Raw genomic sequence first — 22,993 nt, 5'->3', positions numbered from 1 at the left:
CTCAGCATTGTAGTCATAACTCCTGTTTGTTAACACATTCGGGTCACTGCTTGTAGAAATCATGGGCACTTTGTAATTTCCCAGCGTTAAAAGAATCTCCAAGCGTGGCTTACCTAATTGTTAGTTCACAATGCATTTTTTCTGGGCAGTGATGGCTTGAAGCCAGTTTTTTGCTCTTTTAGTACATTGGAGAGCTGTTAAATGTATGTTCATGCTTCCACAAATTGCTATGTGACTTGAAAAACATAACACAGGCATAATTCGTTGTTGCAGTGTGCTTCCATAGTTGTTTTGATTGTAAAAGTTCGTCATGAAATGTGGGGCAGTTAGACTGATAAAGATATTCTAATGCTGGCTTGAAGAATCTAGTTCTGAAATTGATAATAATGGTTTTGAAATCGATGATAGTATTTCTGCAACAGATGGTAATCGCTTTCCTCCTCTGTATTATAAGTAGGAGCCATATGAACAAGTGGAAAAAGTTTACGATGTCTAGGGTACTGCAGCAGTCACTGTGGCCCTAACTGGAATTTGTTAATAAATATCCACTCTTTTGTTTCATTTCCCTGACCATATCTGATGGTCTCTTCTACAGTTGGTGACAGGTTGTAAATGGTGTTTGTCAGTTGATCCCATTTAGTACTTTTAAGCTGTAAAGTTTACTCTGAAGTCACCAAAGATTTCCTAAAAACAAAGGAAAATGGCTTGTTGGTGATCTGTATGTACTTTCAGTGTTAGTTCCCTTTTCTGCTCATTCACAAACATAGTACTCAAAGCTTTTTTTAAGTGCATTTCACTTGTAAATTTTCTGTTTTTTGATTATAGCCCTTGCTAGCAAATAAACATACTCATCACATTTTCAGCTTTGTCGACAAAAGCAGCTTTATCATTGCAAAATCTGTATTTATAGCAGTGCGTACTCATTGGTGCAAAGCGCCAAGATTACGTAGAATTATCTTTTAGGGTCACTTCAATTGCACCCATTTCATTTCTTAAAGTTAACACATTTTTGTACAGCAGTTTGAAGAATATATATGTCTGTTGTCCCCTGTTCATCGTAGTAATTTCTTGGTGTTGACACTAGAACCTCCCAGATATTATGGTAGTGTTGCTCTTCTTTTATATGTTGGTTTCTTGGTTGTTGTTACTTCAATTGGTTATTGTCTTGAAGCCAATGTTGTTTATGCTCCTGCTATTCTGTTTTAAGTACGCGAAAAATTCTGGGTATCCTACCTGTAACAAAAGGGGTGACCCGATGCACTGTACTCCTCCTGACCTGTTGAGATGCAGGTCATGCTTGGTGAAACCCCATTTTCCAATAGCCCAACAGATACAGGAGGATTGTGTGCAAAAGTCAGTTATCACTAGTGTCGTTTCCAGTCCTAGCGAAACCACTCGACAAAGTAGACATTGGTGTCACGTGTTAAGAAAGTTATCATGTCCCTGTCCAAACTGTTGTCCACCACACATACTTTTGCTGCTTTATTTTCCTTGAGAATTGCTTACTTAGAGCCCCAAGATTGTCAGTCGCATGACTAATTCTTACGTGACATCTGAAGATACTGATGACTTGGATTTCTATAACTAGGATTTTCTGTTAACTGTAGGATACCCCTCACCCATGGGTAGTACTTAATGCAATGCCTTCTCCTTTGCAACAACTATGTATAACCTGAATTTCTGAATCATGGCTGAAGTGTATTGCATGTTTTTTACTCCTATTTCTGTGAGAGGCTCCAACAAAGTGAAATAGTCAAAATGTACGTTTTTCTCTGATCTCTTACCAGCTACCAATTCCCAACCTCTCTCTCACTGCTAATCTGAAATGCTCACTTCTGGCTTCTCCCGACTGTGCTTGAAGGGTACCCGTCTCTAATATCCTATAGCAGGAGGGACCCTCAATAAATCCCCCCCCCCCCAATCTGCCCGCTGCACATACCTCCCTTGCATCACAATTGAAATCACTTATTGCACAACCCCCAACAAATCCCTTTCTTACAGTCGAATGACAGCTCTCACATTTTTCACTGGCATTCAATTATTTGTGAACAATTAATACACAGCAGAACATTGAGTATACTACTTTATGTCTATAACGTCCTATTATACTAATTTATAATGTGAGTTCAGAAAATTTATCCATATAAAATGGGGAAAAGATATTAATGTCTACATTCCCTTCACGGACATATAACTTGTCTTTGCCTTAACTGTAACACACACAACATGGAATCTTGCTGTAATAAGGGAATACCACATACACTGTGCTTTCCATTGCTGCATTATTGATTTGTCACCCTCTAGTTCTACCACCGAGGCATTGGAGACTACTTGTGACCCTCAACATGGTTTCAAAACAGAGGACTCTGTCTTTTGTGAGTTACCTGCTGCTAATTGTGAAATTCAGTCTTCCTGGCCTGCAATGCTATTTGTTTGGTCAGATGCTGAGGAAATTCTGGATGCTGAGACAGAGAGCAAAATAATCAGAAGCACACATAATATGTATGTACATAATATGTACATCATTTACTTAATTTTCTTCCACAAGTCCAAATAGTATTCCACACAGCCACATTCGTCATGAACAGTCACACTAACAGACAGGCCAAGTAGTTACACTGCGGAGACTCCAAGTCAACAAGTGTACTCCACAGTTAGACATTCTGGCATTGGTTTGGCACCTTCTTAAGGCAACTTGATGATGGCACTACCTGTGCATGCAGCAGGGGGTGTGTGTCTATGAGCTGGTTGCGGATTGACAGGACAGTCACATGTTATTGCCAGTCTGTGGATGTAGAATGCTGGCATGGTATCAATAATTGGGTTAACACCACAGTCCCGCCCCTCTTCATAAATTCATCACTGTCATGTACTAGTACAGCAAGAAATGACAATGGCGGGGTATGGGGTGGGTTTTCAGGTGCCACTGATGAGCTGAAACTGCATCTGATGACAAACTCCTGCTTGCACCCCAACCAGTAACACTGGCCAAAAAGCGAGCCATAGGGTGCACATCTATGCCTAGGCTCAGATGGTCTTCTTCCAATGGCAAAAGCGCAATGATGACTGGAGGATCTGCAGTGGTGGAAGAGGGCAGAGCAAAGCCCACTTCTTGTGACTGGGACTGCTGACACTGTGGTGACAGTGACAGCAATGCGTCAACGGCCTTTGGCTCCCTGTCCAACAGTGTGGCACACAAGGGAGGTGAAGGCGGCTGAGGCTGTGGGGTCCTCCTGGATACTGAATCTGCAAATGAAAAACCTGCAGCAGGATCATGCAGCCCCCACAAGCTGTTGCAGCTCACTGGGACCCTGTAAGACATTTAAAGAGTGGCCGAAGACCTTGATAATACATCATTCCCAGTGCCTGTGTCCACCAAAAACTCTGAAAATTCTGACATCATTAACATTAAACTTAGAGTGCTGCAGATGATTGGCCAACCACTGTGGAGGATGCAGCAGCTGAAGCAGTGTCCTATGTTGGCAAAGTTCCTCTGATGACTAGCTGTTGTATTGCTGGGAACAGTAAGATGAGAGGAAGAGCAATAATGCTTGCCCCCACATATAGGACATGCATAACATGTTCATGTGTTGCTTGACTGTTCAGACGAAATGTAATGCATCACCATTGGATTGAGGATGAAACAGTGCTTTCTTCAAATTCTTAATGCTGTTGGCATCACAAAACTGCTGAAATTCTGCTCATGTGAACTGGCCTCTGTTATTCAAAAGCAACACTTCTGATATACCTTCAGCGCAACAATACAAATCAGTCTTGATAGTACTAGGTGTTATGGTGGACTGCCTGGTCACCACAAATAGAGACTTGCTAACGGCGTATGCCACAATAAACCAACAAGAATTCCAGTATTGACTCACAAAGTCAATTGCAGACACTACCAAGGGGAGCTGGGCTTGGGGCAGTCAACAGTTTCTGTGGTGGAACAGCCTGGTGTTCCGAAGACACTGAACATCGTGAAGACAGCTGTTTTAACGTGAGTGCCCATGCCGACCCATGTGCAATGATGTCACGTGTGCTGCTTAGTGCAACTATACCTCATTGTCTTTGATGGAGAAGACAAAGAATGTCCTGAAGCAAAAAGCAAATGTGACACAACCACTTGTGGTTGATCATTTTATGTGTGTAATAAGGTAACAGCCTGCTGGACCGATGTGTCGAAGATCAGAATAATGGCTTACATCTGTATCACTAATCTGCTTAATTTAATGTAACCAGTCAGTACAGTGATTCTGCAATGGAATCTTGGAGATTGGGGCCTGCAGCCATTGCTTAAGCAATTCATCAGTGGTCAGTGGGAAAATCATCAAGTGTTTCATTGTCCTGAACAACAGTGTGGAAACTTGAATCTTTAGAAGTGTTGAGCACAAAATCAGTGCCAATTGGTAGGTGAGAGAGATTGTCTGCATTTGAATGCTTCACTGTTGTCCTGTACACAGTTGCATACTGATAATTTGAGAGGAGCAGAGACCAGCGCTGCAACTTGTGCACGGTACATTGAGGTACCGGCTTCTAATGGCTGAACAATGAAGTTAGAGGCTTGTGATCTGTCACCAAGTAAAATTGTGTGCCATATATGTATTTGTGGAATTTCATTACCGCTTATACGATAGCAGGAGCTACCTTCTCAATCTTCCAGTAGTTGCACTGTGCCTTCTTGAGGAGTTTGAATGTGAAGACAGTTGGCCTAGCCAGTGATCCAACTCTGTGTGAGAGCACAATGTCAATCCTGTAAGAGGCGAATTGACTATGTCATCCAAATAGTTTAAACAAGAATGAACTGTAGCAATCAGCTGTGACAAATAACATTGAAAAATTGCAGATGCGGACACACTGCTGAAGGACAATCTTGAAATCATGAATAACCCTAGGTGGGTGGTGTTCACAAAAACTCGTTGCGACTCATCCAAAGGAAGTTGCAAATAAGCGTAATGAAGATCAGTGTTGGAAAAGACATGATCTGCATTAGTTTTTCCAAGAGATCCTCAGGCTGTGGATTTACTGTAGATTAGATTAGATTAGATTTACTTTCATTCCAATTGATCCGTAGTGAGGAGGTCCTCCTGGATGTGGAACATGTCAGAAAAACAACAATACATGACAAATATTTACAACTAAAACAAATAAACTAATGTACCATTCCACAGGTCCCAAGTGGAATGATCGTCATTTTTAATGAACACTAAGAGTCATTTTACAAATACTAATGCACTGAATTTAAAATAAAAAACGTTTTTTATTTATTTATAAGGTAATAAACATGTAATACAACTACTGTAATACTTATTTACAATGAACACATTACTGCACTGAAATGGTGCAGAAGTTAGATTATACTTACACACACACACACACACACACACACACACACACACACACACACACACACACACAAATTTTCAGTGAACACATTACTGCACTGAAATTGTGCAGAAGTTATGTTGTACTTATATACAAATCAGTTGGTTTTACTAAGAAATTCATCAATGGAGTAGAAGGAGTTGGCCACCAATAAATCCTTTAGGCTTCTCTTAAACTGAATTTCATTGGTTGTTAAGCTTTTTATGGCTGCTGGCAAGTTATTGAAAATGTGTGTTCCTGAATAATGCACACCTTTTTGTACAAGACTAAGTGACTTTAAATTCTTGTGAAGATTATTCTTATTTCTAGTATTGATTCCATGAATTGAGCTGTTGGTTTGAAAAAGTGATATATTTTTAATGACAAATTTCATTAAGGAATAAATATACTGGGAAGCTGTAGTTAGTATCCCTAGTTCCCTAAACAGGCTTCTGCAGGATGTTCTTGAGTTCACACCACATATAATTCTTACTGCACGTTTTTGTGCCCGGAAAACTTTAGCTTGGCTTGATGAATTACCCCAAAAAATAATCCCATATGACATTATGGAATGAAAGTAAGCATAGTATGCCAGCTTTTTCATTTTTATATCCCCTACGTCTGACAAAATTCGCATTGCAAACAGAGATTTGTTAAGACGCTTCAGCAGTTCTGTGGTGTGCTCCTCCCAATTGAATTTATTATCAAGCTGTAATCCCAAGAATTTAACACTGTCCGCTTCTTCTATCTTCTTGTCATCATATGTTAGACATATACTCTTGGGACACCCCTTACAAGTTCTGAACTGCATGTAGTGTGTTTTTTCAAAGTTTAGTGACAAAGAATTGGCTAGGAACCAGTGATTAATGTCCACAAATATTTTATTGGCTGATCTTTCTAAGACTACACTTGATTTGCTATTTATTGCAATGTTTGTATCATCGGCAAACAAAACAAACTTGGCATCTGGTAATGTTACTGATGAAAGGTCATTGATATACACAAGAAAAAGTAAGGGCCCCAAAATGGAACCTTGTGGGACCCCACATGTAACTAGTTCCCAGTTGGATGATGCCTGATAGACATGTATCAAGCTCTTTCCTAATAACACCCTTTGTTTCCTGCCAGAGATATAAGATTTGAACCATTTTGCAGCATTTCCTGTTACACTATAATATTCTAGTTTACTTAAAAGGATATTGTGATTTACACAGTCAAATGCCTTTGATAGATCACAAAATATACCAGTTGCCTGCAATTTTTTGTCTAATGAATTAAGCACATTTTCACTGTAAGTGAAGATAGCCTTCTCAATATCAGAACCTTTTAGAAATCCAAACTGTGACTTTGACAGTATGTTATTTGAGATAAGATGGTTATAAAGACGACAGTACATTACTTTTTCGAAAATTTTTGAGAATGCTGGTAACAGTGAAATTGGACGGAAATTTGATGCTATTTCTTTATCTCCCTTCTTAAACAGTGGCTTAACTTCAGCATATTTCAGCCATTCAGGAAATATTCCACTGATAAACGACTGGTTACACAGATAGCTTAATATGTTACTTAGCTCAGAATCACATTCTTTAATTAACTTTGTTGATATTTCATCATACCCACTAGATGTTTTTGATTTTAAAGATTTTATGATGGACATTATTTCTGTTGGGGTAGTGAGGGTCAAATTCATATTATGGAAATTACTTGAAATGTCTGGTCTAAGGTAATCCATAGCAGCATCTACCGAACCTGACAACCCCATCTTTTCAGTAACAGTTATAAAATGTTTGTTAAAAAGTTCTGCAACACTATACACATCTGTCACCAATGTATCATTTACTCTTAATGCTATTTGTTCCTCTTCATGTCTGGTCCTACCGGTCTCCTCCTTCACTATATCCCATATTGTCTTTATTTTGTTATCTGATATGACTATCTTTTCCTTGTAATATATTTGCTTTGACATCCATATTACAGTCTTTAATATTTTGCAGTATTTCTTATAATGTGCTATAGCATCAACATTGGAAATGTTTCGGATTGACAGATACAGTTTTCTTTTTGTTTTACAAGATACCCTTATTCCTCGAGTAATCCATGGCTTCTTTGTAGATTTTCCTCTAACCTTGGTAAGTTTTGGGGGAAAGCAGTGTTCAAATAAGGTAAGCACTTTATTAGCAAAAATGTTATATTTTTCATTCATGCCATGAGCACTGTAAACATCAGTCCAGTGAATGTCTCTGAGGAGTGTCCTAAAATAATCAATTTTTGGCTTACTGATTACCCTCTTGAGCTCAGATTTAACAGATTTTATATCCTGTTCAGTATTAACATTTAACAGAAGGAACTGCATGTCATGGTCTGAGAGGCCATTGGCTATTGGTTTTGTAATATAATTTTGTTCATTGGACTTTTCTATAAAGATATTATCAATGGCTGTTTGTGAGCAAGTGGCTATCCTAGTGGGGAACTTTACTGTGGGAATTAAGTTGAATGATAATGTTACTAACTCAAATAAGTTCTTATTCGGAGAGTCTTTAAGGAAATCTACATTGAAATCACCAGCAACCACTATTTCTTTGTTTTTGGTTATTAAATGGTCCAGTACAGCTTCAAGGTGGTTTACAAACAGATTAAAGTTACCTGCAGGTGCTCGATATACACTTAATATTATGAAAGATTTTTTGTGAAAATCTAATTCTGTTGCACATGCTTCCATATGCTGTTCTAGGCAAAATTTATGAATGTCTATGTTCTTAAATTTATGACAGTTCCTGATGAATGTGGCAACTCCTCCTTTCTCCATTTCTGATCTACAAAAGTGAGATGCTAACCTAAACCCTGTAACACTTAAAAGTTCTATACCAGTGGTCACATGATGTTCAGAGAGGCAGATTATGTCAGCTGGGTTTGAAGACTCTAATTCATCTATGCATATAGTTAATTCATTAATTTTATTTCTCAGTCCTCGAATATTTTGATGCAATAAAGATAGCTGACATTTCACATTGTCTGAGTTAAAATTGGGTGGAGTTAAAATATCTGCTGACAGTTGAAAATTCTTAACCAATGGCTGTTTATGCTGATGTAATAAGCTGGAATTATGTTTTTTGATTTCTTTTTCAAACTGAAGGTTTGTCTCAGTTCTAACCTCTCTTAAAATTTGCTTTCTTTCTGTCCTCCCTACCCTAAAAAAGGGTCTTTTCTGAATCCTATAACCACTGGTATTTTACCACTCATGACAGTGCCTCCCCCCTTTAACTTTCCTGCTATTTCCCCAGCCAATTTACCCTTCCCCTTCCTGTTGAGGTGAAGGCCATGCCTAGTATAATCCCACCTACTGAGAGAATCAACATGAACCACACCAATGTGTGACCCCGCACCCGACATGAGCAGCCGTTCCAGCTCCAAATTAACTCTCTTGACAGAAGAGTTCAAATGAGGTCGGTCATGGCGCCCAAGAACAGATACAAACTCAACACTAGTATGCTTTGATGCTGATGCAATCTTTGCCAGGTCACACTCTATACTGTACCCAGGATTTCTGTCAATACTGTTACCTGCCCCACCCACTATAACCACGGTGTCTTCCTTAGTGAAATCTTTGCAAAGTGAACCTAAATCCTCTGTCACCTGCTCCAGACCAGCACTAGGTTTAAAAAAATTGGTGACCTGGTATTCTGATCCTAGTTCATCCTGCAAGAGTTGGCCAACACCTCTTCCATGGGAACTACCTAACAACAACACTTTCTTTCTCTTTTCTGATTTCCCTACATTCTTACTTTTCAATCTGCTGCTGAAAGTTTGTTGTGCCCTGTCTACACCTGCAACTGCTTGAGGCTCACCAGCTTCTAACTGAAGCAACAGGTCAAATCTATTTTCCACATTCACCATAAAGCTGTCAGACAAAGTTCTAGGCCTGTTCCTCCTGTTGCCTGTTGCCACTTCCCACCTCTCTTTACCCTTCTCCCTCCTTAACCTGTCAAGATCTCCCCTGGCCTTGTCTAATTCAGCCTGAAGGGCAGCAATTTTCCCCTCCTGTTCCAGTATCTTCCTATCTCTACTACAAATCCTACAAAACCACTGATGAGTCTCATTTACTTCCCCTATTCCCACGCCACTACAGTCACCCACATGGAAAAAACTACAGCACCCATCACACCAAAGCCCCGACCTAACAATTCTACGGCAAGTCAAGCACTTTTCACTCATGATAAACGTAATAGTTGATTAAGAATAAGTCAGTTAAATTACAGATAAACACGAAAATATGGTTACACAAATTTAGCCTATACGCAACTGTGTGTAAACAAAAACAAAAGTGCAAAGTTTCTGAAACAACAAGTTAAACTTTACGCTACTTTCCGGAAATGCTAGTTAAATAATGAAGAGGTAAGCTAAGTTAAATTGCTGGAGAGAGCAAGGAACAACTAAGCGAAATTCTATAGATTTGCTGCAGCAGAACGTAAACAAAAAATACGACTGTACGGTCTTTTCGCGTATTCTGCTATATTACGTAAAGAAAAGTGAAACCTTTAATGGTACACTTAAACGGCACACTAATACACTTATTTACCACGTAATCAGTACTAATCTATATGTTTTATAATCTAAAATAACTTATCTTTACGAGAACACCAAAACTCGCGCTAGTCGCCTGGCTGCAGGGCTGCCTTGAAATATCACACATAAGTATAACCTATGTGAAGGTTTTTATGTCATCACTGAAGGCAGTGCCCACTGACTGGCTGCCACAGTGGAAATATACAATTGCCCTGACAAGATAAAGAGTTCCTGTGCCACCCGATCTCTGATAGCAAGAGGGACAGAATGTGCTCAGCAAAACTGTGGTTGCACATTGTGTTTCATGACAGTGTGAGCTTCAAAATTAGTGGCTTTTCCTAGGTCTCTTGTGTCACTAAATTCATCACACAGCTCACCTACCTCGTCTGTAGGCACAAAAGAATTTGCAGAGAGAACATTGTCTTGTATGTTCAAAGCAAATGAATCAAAATAATCTATGCAAAAAAATATATTCAATCACATGAGCACAAAACCGTGAATGAAAATCGTGGTAATGCTACTAAAAGTGGCAGATAGAATGCAAGTACCTAATGTAGGAATGTCATATCCACCATAACCAGAAAGAGTTGCCTACGACTTATGTAGCTTAGGCTAGTCTAACAGATCGTAAATGCTTCTGTTCAACAAAGTCAGTTACGCAGCAGTATCCGACTGCCTGCATATTTTGCGAATGGCAATCTGCAGAGTGACAAACAATCTATTTACCTGATGCTGGAAGAAGTGTGTGACTTCTTCAATGTTGCACTTGATTTGCACTTTTCAGCGTTAAATCACTGCTTAACTTTTTAAAAAATCACATTGACTTTCATTGGCTGACACTTTGGAGAACATGCAAACTGTATGTTCGACTTGCATTTTTGCAAACAGACAGCTTGAACATGGCTGTGTTTACCACGGTAGTAACACTTAGCATCACAACAAGAGCACTTGTGCACTGGGAAACCCCGAGGGCTAGATTTAACACTGCTAGACTGCTGCCTAGCACACTTAAATCTGTTTATGTTGCTGCCCTGGTTGAGACTTTGTGTGCCATGGTTAATTCGAAAACCTGCTGCAAATTAGGATCAAAATACTTGAGAATCTGTTCGCATATGTGAGGATCTGGCACATTTTGAATAGATGTGCCCCTGACCATGGCATTATTTTTTTTTGTGGCGGTGTTCGTAGCGACAAACAATTCGCTGTAGAAATGGCTTACGAAGTCACCGCCACACTTTTAATAGCGGGCCGACCAGTCCGCTGGAACAGTGAACAGAAAGATGAAAACCCAAACATTCTGATTAAATAAAAGTCGGTACTTATCTTTATTTACGAAGATACAGATACTCAGTAGGGAACTCCGTGTCTACAGAATCTGTCTAGTTCGAGTCGGAGCGGCTAGGTCAGCGTCGGCTGACGACAAACAACAACTCTGCTGCGATGAACACACAACTGACTAGCAAGTACACAATTCGGTGGCGAGTATACAACTGAGCGGCGAATACAGAACTGTCCTAGCGCTCGCGACTCCAGCGCTTAAGAAGCCAGAAGCCAGCGGTGGCGCGTGCAGACTTGCGGCGATTTCCTGTCTCGGTGGCGCTGCTTATGCGGACGGCGTCCGGACTTTGATGCTGCCAACCTTTTGGCAGCGGGCTCGGGTGGCATTACTGGCTAGGATATAACAATTTTTATAACTTCCACACTTTCACTTAAATTTATAATTGAATGTAAGTCCCTGTAAGTCTGCTACCTACTGTGTATGAGTGCCGTTAGGTTTCCTCCACAAACAAAAGAATTTGTAATGTGCAGCTGTCACATTAATCTGTTCATCCAGCTATTTCTCTGGCACAGCAATTAATTCTTCATAAGGAACATTTCAGGGTGGATGGTGGGGAAAAGTTTGCCGCCAAGCCTGTACACTTAGTTGTGTTTGGTACTGAAACAGGCACTGCTGTCTGAGGCTGTGCTGCAGGAGGGCATTTTAGTGTTGGGTCATGAGCATTCCATCAGATTTTGCATCTACTGTACCTGAAACTGAGCAAGGTATGTTCAGTTCTTGTGGAGGACTTGCCATGATGAATACACACAAAAGTTGTGATGGAAAGTATTCATGGTCACTGAAAAAAAATTAATTAGAGACACAGAAAAGAAAAAGCACATGCAAGTACAGGCCATCTGTGGATACAGTTTCATCACCAGTTCTTGGGTTGGCCCAGCAGCGGATGCCAAGGAATAGATAGTTGCTGAGACAGAGAGCAAAATAATGACAAGCACACATAATATGTAGGTAATGTTGTTTACTTAACTTTCTTCTGCAAGTCCAAACAGTATTCCACACCAGTCTGTTACACAGGCACATTCATCATAAACAATCACAATAACATCACTTAAAAACTTCCGGGCTGTTAGGCCATGATCATTGTATAAAATTTCCTCCTAATGTTGCTTCTCCACCTGCAGGAGACATGCAAATTTTGTCTAATTCAACACCTCCCACTTTTCTGTTAAAATTATTATGGAGTTTATAAATCTCAATAAACTCTTTATATATATGCTTGTGATAATGTGATTTTTTCGATATGAGGTGCCTCTCAGTGAATTTTATTTCATGATCACCCTTTTGGTACCGCTATGGCCGGTGATCCGTATGTCCTAGGCGGCAATTCCTCTTGTGTTCAACGAGATGGGTGTTAACACTTCTTTTTATGATATCAATAAAAACCAGTCCACAACTACAAGAAATTTTATATACACCCGGTGTAGCCAAAGGATCTTGTATATCTTTTGCTGATCTTGAACATTCTTTTATCATCCTGGTTGGTCTGAAGGTAGTTTCCACACCTTACTTGCTCAACACTTTCCCAGTGTGATCTGTAATCATACTGATGAACAGAAGGAAAACTTTCTCTTTGGGGCGACCATGGTTCCTCATCGGTCCTGATTCTCTCTCTAGGGCAAAGTGCTTTATCTCTCTCCTTTTTAGAATAACCATTCTTTTCGAATGTCAACCATAGATGTTCAAGCTCATCTTTTAAGTAAGTCAGTTCACAAATTTTCTGCGCCCTATCTACCAAGGTTTTAATCAACCCCTGTTTTGGATTGGGGTGGTGGTTAGAATCGATATGTAGGTAACGGTCAGTATGCGTGGTTTTTCTGTATACTTTATAGCCCAATGTCCTGTCCTTTCATTTGATAACAGACAAATCCAAGAAATTGAGCTTGCTGTTATTCTCTGTCTCCATAGTAAATCGTATTTTCAGATTGATACTGTTGAGACGCACCAGGAATGCATCCAATTCCTCTGCATAGAGAAGCTATTGAGATTTATAAACACCATAATAATTTTAACAGAAAACAGGAAGGTGTTAAATTACACAAAGTTAGGATGTCAACATTGCAACATACAATGCCGATCAATTATTTTCAGTCAGTAGCCGGGATGTTAGTACCAGCAATGAAAGCTTGTATTATGTGATTGTCACCATAACAGACAGACAAACTAGTTATGCTGCAGCAACTCCAAGTGAATTCCGCAATTGGACTTGGTGCAACATCGTCTTAAGCAGGATCGGTGATGGTGTTGTTCAAACATGCAGCCAAGGGTATGTCTATGACCTGGCTGTAGATTGGCAGGCTAGTCACTTATGTTACAGCCAAGCTCTGGATGTAGAATGCCTGGCATGGTGTCAGTAATGTATGACACCACATTATTAGTCTTCACCACATCAACCATTTCCCTGCAAGCATTGTCTTAAACATAGAAGGCTAGGATAATTAGTCAAAAGTTCGCATTTGATTTCACTCTCCGCCTTTAGTAAAATGTCAACTACATAGTGGCTTCCAAGCATACAAGTTGAAGAAGAAACATGATTTTGATAAACATCCATTTTAGTTTATATGTACTACATACATATTTCTAGTATCATTGAAATATTGTCTATTGACAGAATGTAGAGCCATTATGAATTTACTTTATTTAACTGCTCCACTGCAAACAGGTTATGCTCCAATGCCCAAAGGCTGTCCATTTTAAAAACACGCATTTTCCTGTCCTACCTTTTTTTTTACATGTATCTTTCTCACAAGAATTTTTAAGGTTACATGACAGCTGTACTTTTGTGATTAAGTCTCTTTGTTAATAATGTAAAAAAAGGAGTATTGCATGATTTTTATTTAATATTACAATGTTCATTCTTTCAGGTGTTCGATGTTGTTCTAAATGGGGATCTCACAATAGTTCCAGACTTAGATATTTTTGATAGAGTTGGAAGAGGAGTTGCTCATGATGAATACATACCATTCAGTGTTGTAAAAGGCAAACTTTACTATAATGAAGAAGAGTCTGATATACGTGGAGGGAAGATAAGAGTCGAATTTATCAAGGTAAATGTGTAATTATTATTTCCTTTTTTATAGACAAGATTAAAATTTGAAATTTTATTGTACAAATACCTCTACAAGCATTGCTGTGTATTTATGTCCAACAAAATGTCAGCACTGACTCCACAATACATTTTGGAAATTCATTGTTTCAGGGATATCGTGACAACCCTAAAATAAATGCAATTTGTGTAGTAAAAGGAAAATTAGAAAGTAAGTAATGCATTAAATTGTTCAATTTGATATTTAGAAGTACTGGGTCATGCGTAAAGAAGGCATGCCTTTCAGATGAGTGTAATTTGTTTTTTTTTTTTCATTGTAAAACCTTTTTTATTAGGCCGAAGTCTGTTACAAAAACTGTTTTTTTTTTTATGGATGAAGATTGATTGCTTAATTTGATAACATTGTATTGCAATAATAACATTCTATTTGCTGTACATGCATTTGGGGTCCCTGTACATAACAGCAGAAACTTGAGCACATTGTTGCATTTATAAGCAAACCTATCCTAGTATAAACTTTCAAGAATCAGAATTAAGTGAAAAATCTAGAGATATTCTACAGTCTCCTTACCTATCACCCATGGAGGGACCATAAAGAGAGTAAGACTAATTACAGTATGCACAGAGGCTTTCTTCCTGCTCTGTGTGTATATGGTTGGAATGGGAAGGGAGTCTTAACATCTGATGCTCTCTGCCACCATGCACTTAACAGTGCTTTGCAGAGTATGTATATAGATACAGATGTAGTTTGTCCATAATACATGGTCAACAGTCTCAGATCATTTGCTGGTATTTACTTTATTTAATATTCACAGCCAGAATCATTTCTCTGTATAATCATTTTGTGGTCGAAGCTCTTTCCTTGGCTATGTTTGCTTCCTAATATATAATAAGGAAATATGGTTCTACCTTGAGTGGTATGCTTGGTACAAAAATGCTTCAATTTTTTTTAGTTATTATTATTATTATTATTATTATTATTATTATAAGAGCGTGAAGTTAATTATCCCAAAGTACACTGAATACAGTCTGTCAGCACATTTTTATTTTTATTTTTTTTTAAATTTTTGTAAATGTGCTTTTTTTTTCTCTCTACATGTGATACTCTTACAGATGTTCCAAAACTGGCACCACTCCCAAATGAGCCCGACTCGGATGACTACCAGGAAGAAACAGAGGAACGACGAGCATCAAAGAATCGTAGGCCTAGTGGTCCACGCACTCCAGACCCTTACTCAGTAGATGAGACTTCTGTTATGCTCCCTGTTTTTGTGGCCATTGGTGCATTCATCCCTCTCCTTTTCTGTCTGTGTAAGCTGTGATGGCCTGGGCGGGCAGCGAACCGTCGGCAGCGAGAGTGGCGGGATAGTGACGCGTGGTTGCGCCCGCCACCCTCTGCTATCGACCGCTGCCCGCTTTGCCAGAGGTCACCGTTGGATTCTTAATGCTATGGTGCACGTCCAGATGCTACAGAGAGCTCAGCACTTTGTATTACTTTATGAAAAGTATGTAGTGCACCTGCAAATGTTCAGTATTGTGAGAGACTGCATTGTGTAGAAACTATCACTAAAGCATCAAAAACTACAGCAGTATTATAGATATGCACTGCATGGATTTGTGTGTGTCTGTACAAGTTTTCATCGGGAGACTAATTCTGTGCTGCCTAGCATTCAGATCAGTGGAGAATTAGCAGGCTGGTTCAAATTGTCACTGCAGTTTGATAACCTAAAATTTCCTCATTGCCATATATCAATAGAAAGAAGGGATCCACATATTCCAACCATTGATTTGGCAATTCTGAATGTGTATTGATATAATGTGGGTTTAACTGATAAATTTACGTATTATTGTATCAATTTGGCCACAACAGAAGACTTACCAATTGCATCATTATTACAAGAATTACCACATGATGCATCCAGGCTACGCCTCATGAATATTGTGTGTTTTGTATGTGGAACAATCACAAAAAGACAGATTCTAACCATGTGCTTATCTCTGTCAAGAACTGAAACTCAGTATACTCTGTTAATTTTTGTTTACATGTTTACATTCAGAATTTATGTGCAGTCTCTCTCTCTCTCTCTCTCTCTCTCTCCCTCCCTCTCTCTCTCTCTCTCTCTCTCTCTCTCTCTCTCTCTCTCTCTCACACACACACACACACACACACACACACACTCACTCACTCTTTCTTTCTCTCTTTGTGTGTGTATAAGATGGGATTGTGTGTTCGTTTTGAGGGTTGGTGGGAAGTACAGTGATTTATGCTGTGTTCCGGACTTTTATTGTATTTGTAAAATAATTCTGAAACATAATTTCAGTTTTATAAAGTCTAAAGTGTCTATTGACATCAGAGTAAGTCAGGGTGGACTTTTGAAGAAGAAGAAAAAATGAAGAAGAACACACATTTGTAATTTGACTATTTTCCATCTGCTATCTTTTGCTCCATGACACAGAGAGAAATTTCTGTTCCATTTACCTTTTCTTCTAGGAAATTGTCCCATTTATGTCAATGCCAGGTAATCTTAACTTTAGCAGATGAGCAATCTTTATAAATCTTTTACAAGTGATTATTTCAGTTCCAATGAAATATTAGAACGATATGTATGTTCCTCATTGAACTCTGTTTATGTGTCTGGATGACTATTATGAATGTAACGGGTAATCCAGTTAAACTTTTAGATTTTGTATTATGAATTACAAAAGTAATTATGGTTAGTGGTGCTAGAAATTTCAGGATTGATTGACAGTTTGTTGGTCTTTTTTCCATAATAAATGTTGATAGGGTGGAGCCATTTCCAGCTAAATGGCTATAGTTTAGTTTAGATATGATAAGAGAACACAGCATTTCATGAACAGTTCATGTCTCAATGGCAACAGACTACAAACTCTTCATATTGTTAACTGTAAACTGTACTTTTGTGCCACTGAAAACTATTACTTTGTTAATTATATACATTTTAGGCAGACATCTCTCCAAGAATGACAAATCTTATGTGCTTAGAACAAGACCGTAACACACCACTATATTTTTGCTATCTCTGTGCACTTTATCCTCAAAGAGTGTTGCTTTATCCAAAAGGGATTAAATTAAATAAAAGGTATGGGTGATGGAACACTTGATGATTAAATTTCAGACTTAATTTGTAATCCTCCTTTATGGGCCGATGATAAATACATAGATTCCCAAACCTGCTTCATATCATTCGCCGTTAGCATAATATTCTTTAATGCTTGTTTTTCATACAGACAGTGTACTAAAAATAAGTATCCAGTGTCTGTCTGAGAATTCTTCTCCTCCATTGTCTGCATTTCTTTAACTCATACTGCACACTAGTATTGCTGTCTTCTTCTTATGGCTTTATTTATTTATGCTCTTTCATGATGAGCTATGTCTATTGATAGGGCTTCTGGTGTGTTGTTCATCTCTCATTTTGTCTATGTGTTTTAATGTTACGTTGCAATTATTTCACCATTTCCCTACACAAATCATTTTATATCATTTCAGTTTTAAATTTGCTTGCCATGCTGTCTCTCTGCCATTAATGTTCCATCACCAGCAAATAAGTTACACTTCATTTTCTCATGCAGTTTAGTGGAACACAGCTATTTCTGGCTGTATTTCATGATACACAATAAATTCCCTTTAATTTGTGCGTTGGACATTTGCGATTGCTTCTTTGATACTTACTTTTCTACATACTTATACTGCTTTGCCCGTGTTGACTAACCTTCTCCCTTTTTTTTATTTTCAGCCCTAATTCAATTGTTATTGTTATCTTACCTAATACACCACATTTAATTTTAAGAATGTTTGCAGTAATAGAGTTGATTTGAAACATTTCACAAATAGTGTGAAACATGCACTAGAAATCTATAAGGGGCATTAGTTAACTGATAAAGTTACTAGGTACATTACCTACCTTTGAGTACAAACTTTCACAAGTTCAAAAGTGAACTACACTGTGTGATAGTTCATCACTATGTCAGTGCAGAAACACAAAACATCTTTGAAAACATTCAGATATTTGCTATCGTATTAGCAGGCTGTATCATCTATTGCAGTGTGTGCGTGTGAAAAGACAGGCACCCAGAATTGTTATTCAGTTTAAGTTATTCTGAAAGTAAATGTACAGGGGCTCTCACGGGACTATGTCCTGGTTCACTCTGGTACTATTGGACAATCATCATGCTTATTCACATGTTTATTTAACATATACCAAAGCATACATGTGCATTATTTTTCTGCTTTCTCATATACAAAAAGAATGTTAACTGTCTTTAACTCTCACACCTCATGACCTTAAAGCTGAGGAATCTAGTAAAATAACAATGTGTGGGCCAAGTGAATCCTACTAGTCATAATTAATTGAGATGATGACTTCTGACATTATTATTTTGAAATAAATATGCCAAATAATAATTGACTGTAATTGGTGTAGCCAACTGGGTACAGAATCGCTTTCATTTTGCATCAGTTGAAAGGATAGAAAGTTATATACTTATGCAGAACAATGTACGAGTTTGATTTTACCTCACCCTTTGATGCCATCTGAACATGCTAATTCAATTTTTACAGTTTAATCAGCCATTATCAGTATTTGAAAGAATCATGTACTTTCTGTTTAATGTGTAGAAGTTGTTAAAATTTGTTTGATAAATTTCTCCAATTACTAGCTGAAAATTTCAAAAGTATCACATGGACCGATCATGTTATTGTGGTGTGTAATGAGCAAGCAAGGCCTGTACAGTATGGTCTTTATGATCACTATGACTCCTTGTAATTTATCATTTTATTGAACTGCGTTTGTGGATGATACGAACAGTGAACCAATAGGTATGGTGACTTTTAGTGTCATTTAACACATTTTACATTATTATTTGCACTGTTTCAGAATTATTGTAAGGTTGATATACTCCACTAATGTAGTTGAAAAGGGAGGAACACAATATTCATAAGCATAAGTTAGCTTGCTGAATAATTTCAGATTTGTTTAAAACTGAAAATTATTTAATATACTGGCCATGCACTTTTACTTCTGTCTCTTGTAGACTAATAATGCAGGTTGCCGCACTGAAATAAAATGATATTCCCTATGTTTGTTAAAAATGTGGTGGTTGGTGATGTGATAAAGAACATTTTATGAACAGCTATAATGTATTGCTGCATCAGCTGTTGTGTGTTGTACATATGATTGTAACAAATATTTTTCATTGATGAATGGGAAATGTTAAAACATAATGTTGTCTCATTTTTATTATTGAAGACAGTGTCACTAAAGTTTTTGGGTGGTGTCTGTTCAGAATGTGCAAAATTTGTGTGAAGATGCATGAATCAGTTTGGAGATGAACAGTTACTATCTCAGTGACTTTTTTGTGGGAATGTTTCACCTCTCTATTTGAAATAATGAATTACATAAGTTTTCCTCTTGACCCTGCTTATGTGTGGAACATATTTTCAAAGGCCTGACATGATTTTTGATGACCGGTGCAATGAAGACGCTTAAATTCAATGAGCTGTTTTGTTGTTAATTTTTGTATATTACGCTTTTTTTAATTTGGCAGTTCTGCCAATGAAACATATTTTTCATGTTATATAGTAATTTTTATGTGTGTTGTGCATTTTATGAAGTTATTGTTTGCCATAAATATCAGTATTTTGAGGATTAATTGTTGTGGGGTTTTGTCAGATGAAATAAACGAATTGTTGCATATTTGAAAGTACCATTTTCCTTGCAGACTTTGTTTTCCATGTGCTTCATTACTTTATACTACTTAAAAAGTTGATAATCATTCCATGAAACATTGCTCACAAAGTAGCTGGAATAAAATTTTATCAATTTTAAAATGTATGTACCATTTTAAACAAAGCTGTATTTATATATAAACATTGAAAAAGTCAGATATGACTTGTTAAACTACTTACAGAGCAGTTCAGTAGATTCACTTTGTACCAAGATTGTGCTACCAAGGGATATGTGCAGAGTTCCATATGTTATCACATACCTGTATGTGCTGTACATTGCCTCAATCTACATGAATACTGGAGTAATATGCATGTGTGTAACTGCAGTGTTAGTACAAATATTTATCTGTTGTTTTGTTTATAAAAATTGTTTGCTACTTTAATAAAATCAATAAAATGGGATAAGTTCTGTTTTGAAATTGACAATAGTTCAGTTTTTGGAAACTGGTTACAACAGAGATTGTGTTTGTATGTCACATGATTCGTGATGTTCATGTTGATATGTTGTTAGTTTAGTATAATAGGATGTGAATAACTAAAAAAGAGAAAAGGGCAGAGTGTCTTGAAAACCATAATACATGGCTGTCAACAAACAGAATAGAATTATGATTGATCTTTGAATTCAGTTGTGATTTACACATCGTTCCTGTAGATAAAAAGATGCGTTACACTTTGTATACAGATAAATGGGCACTCTGCAATTACATTATTAGATTGTGATGCTACAATTTGCATGCAGCAGGCTCTTTCAAGGGGATATGATTAAGCATATATTAGTGCAGTCACCTCTCTCTTGAAGGGTTGCCTTTTATAATAAAGTCGGGGTTGTGATATATAGCTGCAACGTGTATGCTTCAAGTCCATGTGACTGAAATATTTTATTTCTCTAAGAATGATGTATGTGCCATCCTCTTGTACCCACCTGTCTGTGTATGTTCTGCAAAGGCAAAGCATTACTGTCTATGTATGTGTGAACTGTCTTCCATCTTGAACTTTTCCAGACTTTAGGTAAGTAGATTCCTGACTATAACTTTCATTTGTTTGTCATACTGAGATTCTTGGAAGGAGGGACATAATTAGCCTAGTGAAGCAATTGTTCTGACCCTATTTTATTGGGAACTTCAATGCCACAACACACTGTAAGGTTGTACATATCATATCCCATTCAAACAGCAACTGATTACCAAGTTAGATCTCTCTTTACTTAATACTGACAACTAACACACACATGTAGCATGCAGTCACATCCTTGCTCTACTATTAGCCAACCAACATGACACTTATCTCTGGTTGTATCCTGCAAACAGTTTCAGATCTGCAGCAAAACAGAGGTGGATTCGTACAACAGCAACTACATGATCACACAATGGAAACTTCAGGTTGGAATATTTAAAAAATAAGGAAAAGATAGATTACTACCCACCTTAAAGATGACACATTGAGTTGCAGATAGGCACGCTGAAAATACGCCGACACGTGAGCTTTCGGCCAACGCCTTCACCCAAGCAAGCAAACCTCACGCACACATGATCACTATATCTGGCAGCTTGTATTGAAATGCAACTGTCACGTAGAACAGAAGGTGCAATCTGGAGTGAGCGGGGAAGGGAAGGGATAGCAGAGTATGGGTGGGGAGAGAGAAGAGTACTGCTTGATGGAGTATTCAGGGACTGGACTGTCAACAGACGTAATGTCGGTAAGCTATGGGACAGGAAGGTTAGGGAGAGGACTGGAGGACGAGCAATGAAAAAAGAGAGGAACAAAAAAGGGGAAAGACAAGTGGCTACATTGGCAGAGGGTGGAAGACATAAATAAGGAGGAGGTGATAGGACAGAGAGGGTGGAAACTGTCGGGTGGAAGGTGTGGGGACAGTGGATTACGGTAGGTTGAGGCCAATATAATTTCAGAAGTTAACATGTAAGGTTAACTCCAAGTATTTCAATGACTGCTGCACTACTCGATTTCAATGGCTGCTTCACTACTCAACCCATCTGAATCCGCCCTTCCACCTCCGGCTTTTCTGAGCTGTGCAAATGAGAGTTATCCTTACAACACTTTCCTGACGTCAACTACGGTATCCTATTATCCCCACACCCTCCACCCAACAGTTTCCACCTCCTCTGTCTTATCACCTCCTCTCAATTTTCATGTTCCACCCTCTTTGTGTGCCACCCTCTGCCCAGGTACACACCCATCTTTTCCCCTTCCCCACTTCTCCTCTTTCTAGCTCCACATCCCCCCCCCCCCCCCCCAATCTGCTCACAACCCACAGCGCTCTTTCTTTGCCGCCACCTGTATCTTGCTAATCCTCCCCCTTACCCACCCTCTTCAGATTCCTGCTTGCTACTGTACGTGACAGTTGCATTGCAGTCCCAGCTGCCAGAGATAGCAATCGTGTGCGTGAGGTGTGCTTGCTTGTGTGAATGAATGTGTGTGTTTCCTTTTCTGACAGAGGCTTTGGCTGAAAGCTAGTTTGTAAGTGTCTTTCTGAAGCAACACGATGTAAGACCAAAGCTAGAATTTTTGAGATGGTACAAACTCGATTGGAAACTTAGAAGATTGTGACGGTGCTGCAAGAGAAGAACTAGGTTTGATATAACAAGTGTCATTTATAACACGATTACTACATTTAGATCCATGTAGTTGAGTCACAACTACGTTAAGGATGTAAACAAAGACTGAATACAATCATCTAAATAATACTTTCAGTCTGCCGATGACACTCATAAGTTCAGCTTGGAACTAACTGTTACCAGTTGTCAGTAAAGTTCTAATACACAGTCAAAACATAGGTGGGCAGCACAGATAATGGTCTTACTTCTGCAGATACACTCTCTCCATACTAGATTCCAGACTTCTTGACAAGATGTCTGGGGGCTATCCTACACTCAGTGACATCAGACTCCCTCTTCATCAGGCTGTGAAATGTTGAAAATACCCATTG

At 38.4% G+C, this 22,993-nt stretch overlaps 1 protein-coding gene across 1 annotated transcript in view; it reads left to right on the top strand.

Annotated features, from left to right (window-relative positions):
- LOC124715953 (malectin-A) overlaps positions 1 to 20,017 on the top strand; it is a 46,435-nt gene extending 26,418 nt beyond the window's left edge. The window contains exons 2-4 of the mRNA XM_047243133.1: positions 14,122 to 14,304; positions 14,457 to 14,514; positions 15,417 to 20,017. Of these exons, the coding sequence (XP_047099089.1) occupies positions 14,122 to 14,304; positions 14,457 to 14,514; positions 15,417 to 15,625 (450 nt within the window). The 3' untranslated portion in view covers positions 15,626 to 20,017. The remainder of the gene's footprint in view (positions 1 to 14,121; positions 14,305 to 14,456; positions 14,515 to 15,416) is intronic.
- The last annotated feature ends 2,976 nt before the right edge of the window (positions 20,018 to 22,993 follow it).

The sequence above is a fragment of the Schistocerca piceifrons genome, chromosome 1, assembly GCF_021461385.2.
Source record: "Schistocerca piceifrons isolate TAMUIC-IGC-003096 chromosome 1, iqSchPice1.1, whole genome shotgun sequence".
In the NCBI taxonomy this organism is placed as follows: Eukaryota; Metazoa; Arthropoda; class Insecta; order Orthoptera; family Acrididae; genus Schistocerca; species Schistocerca piceifrons.
The sequence above is the reverse complement of the archived record's forward strand: the minus strand, read 5'-3'. Positions and strand labels throughout refer to the sequence as shown.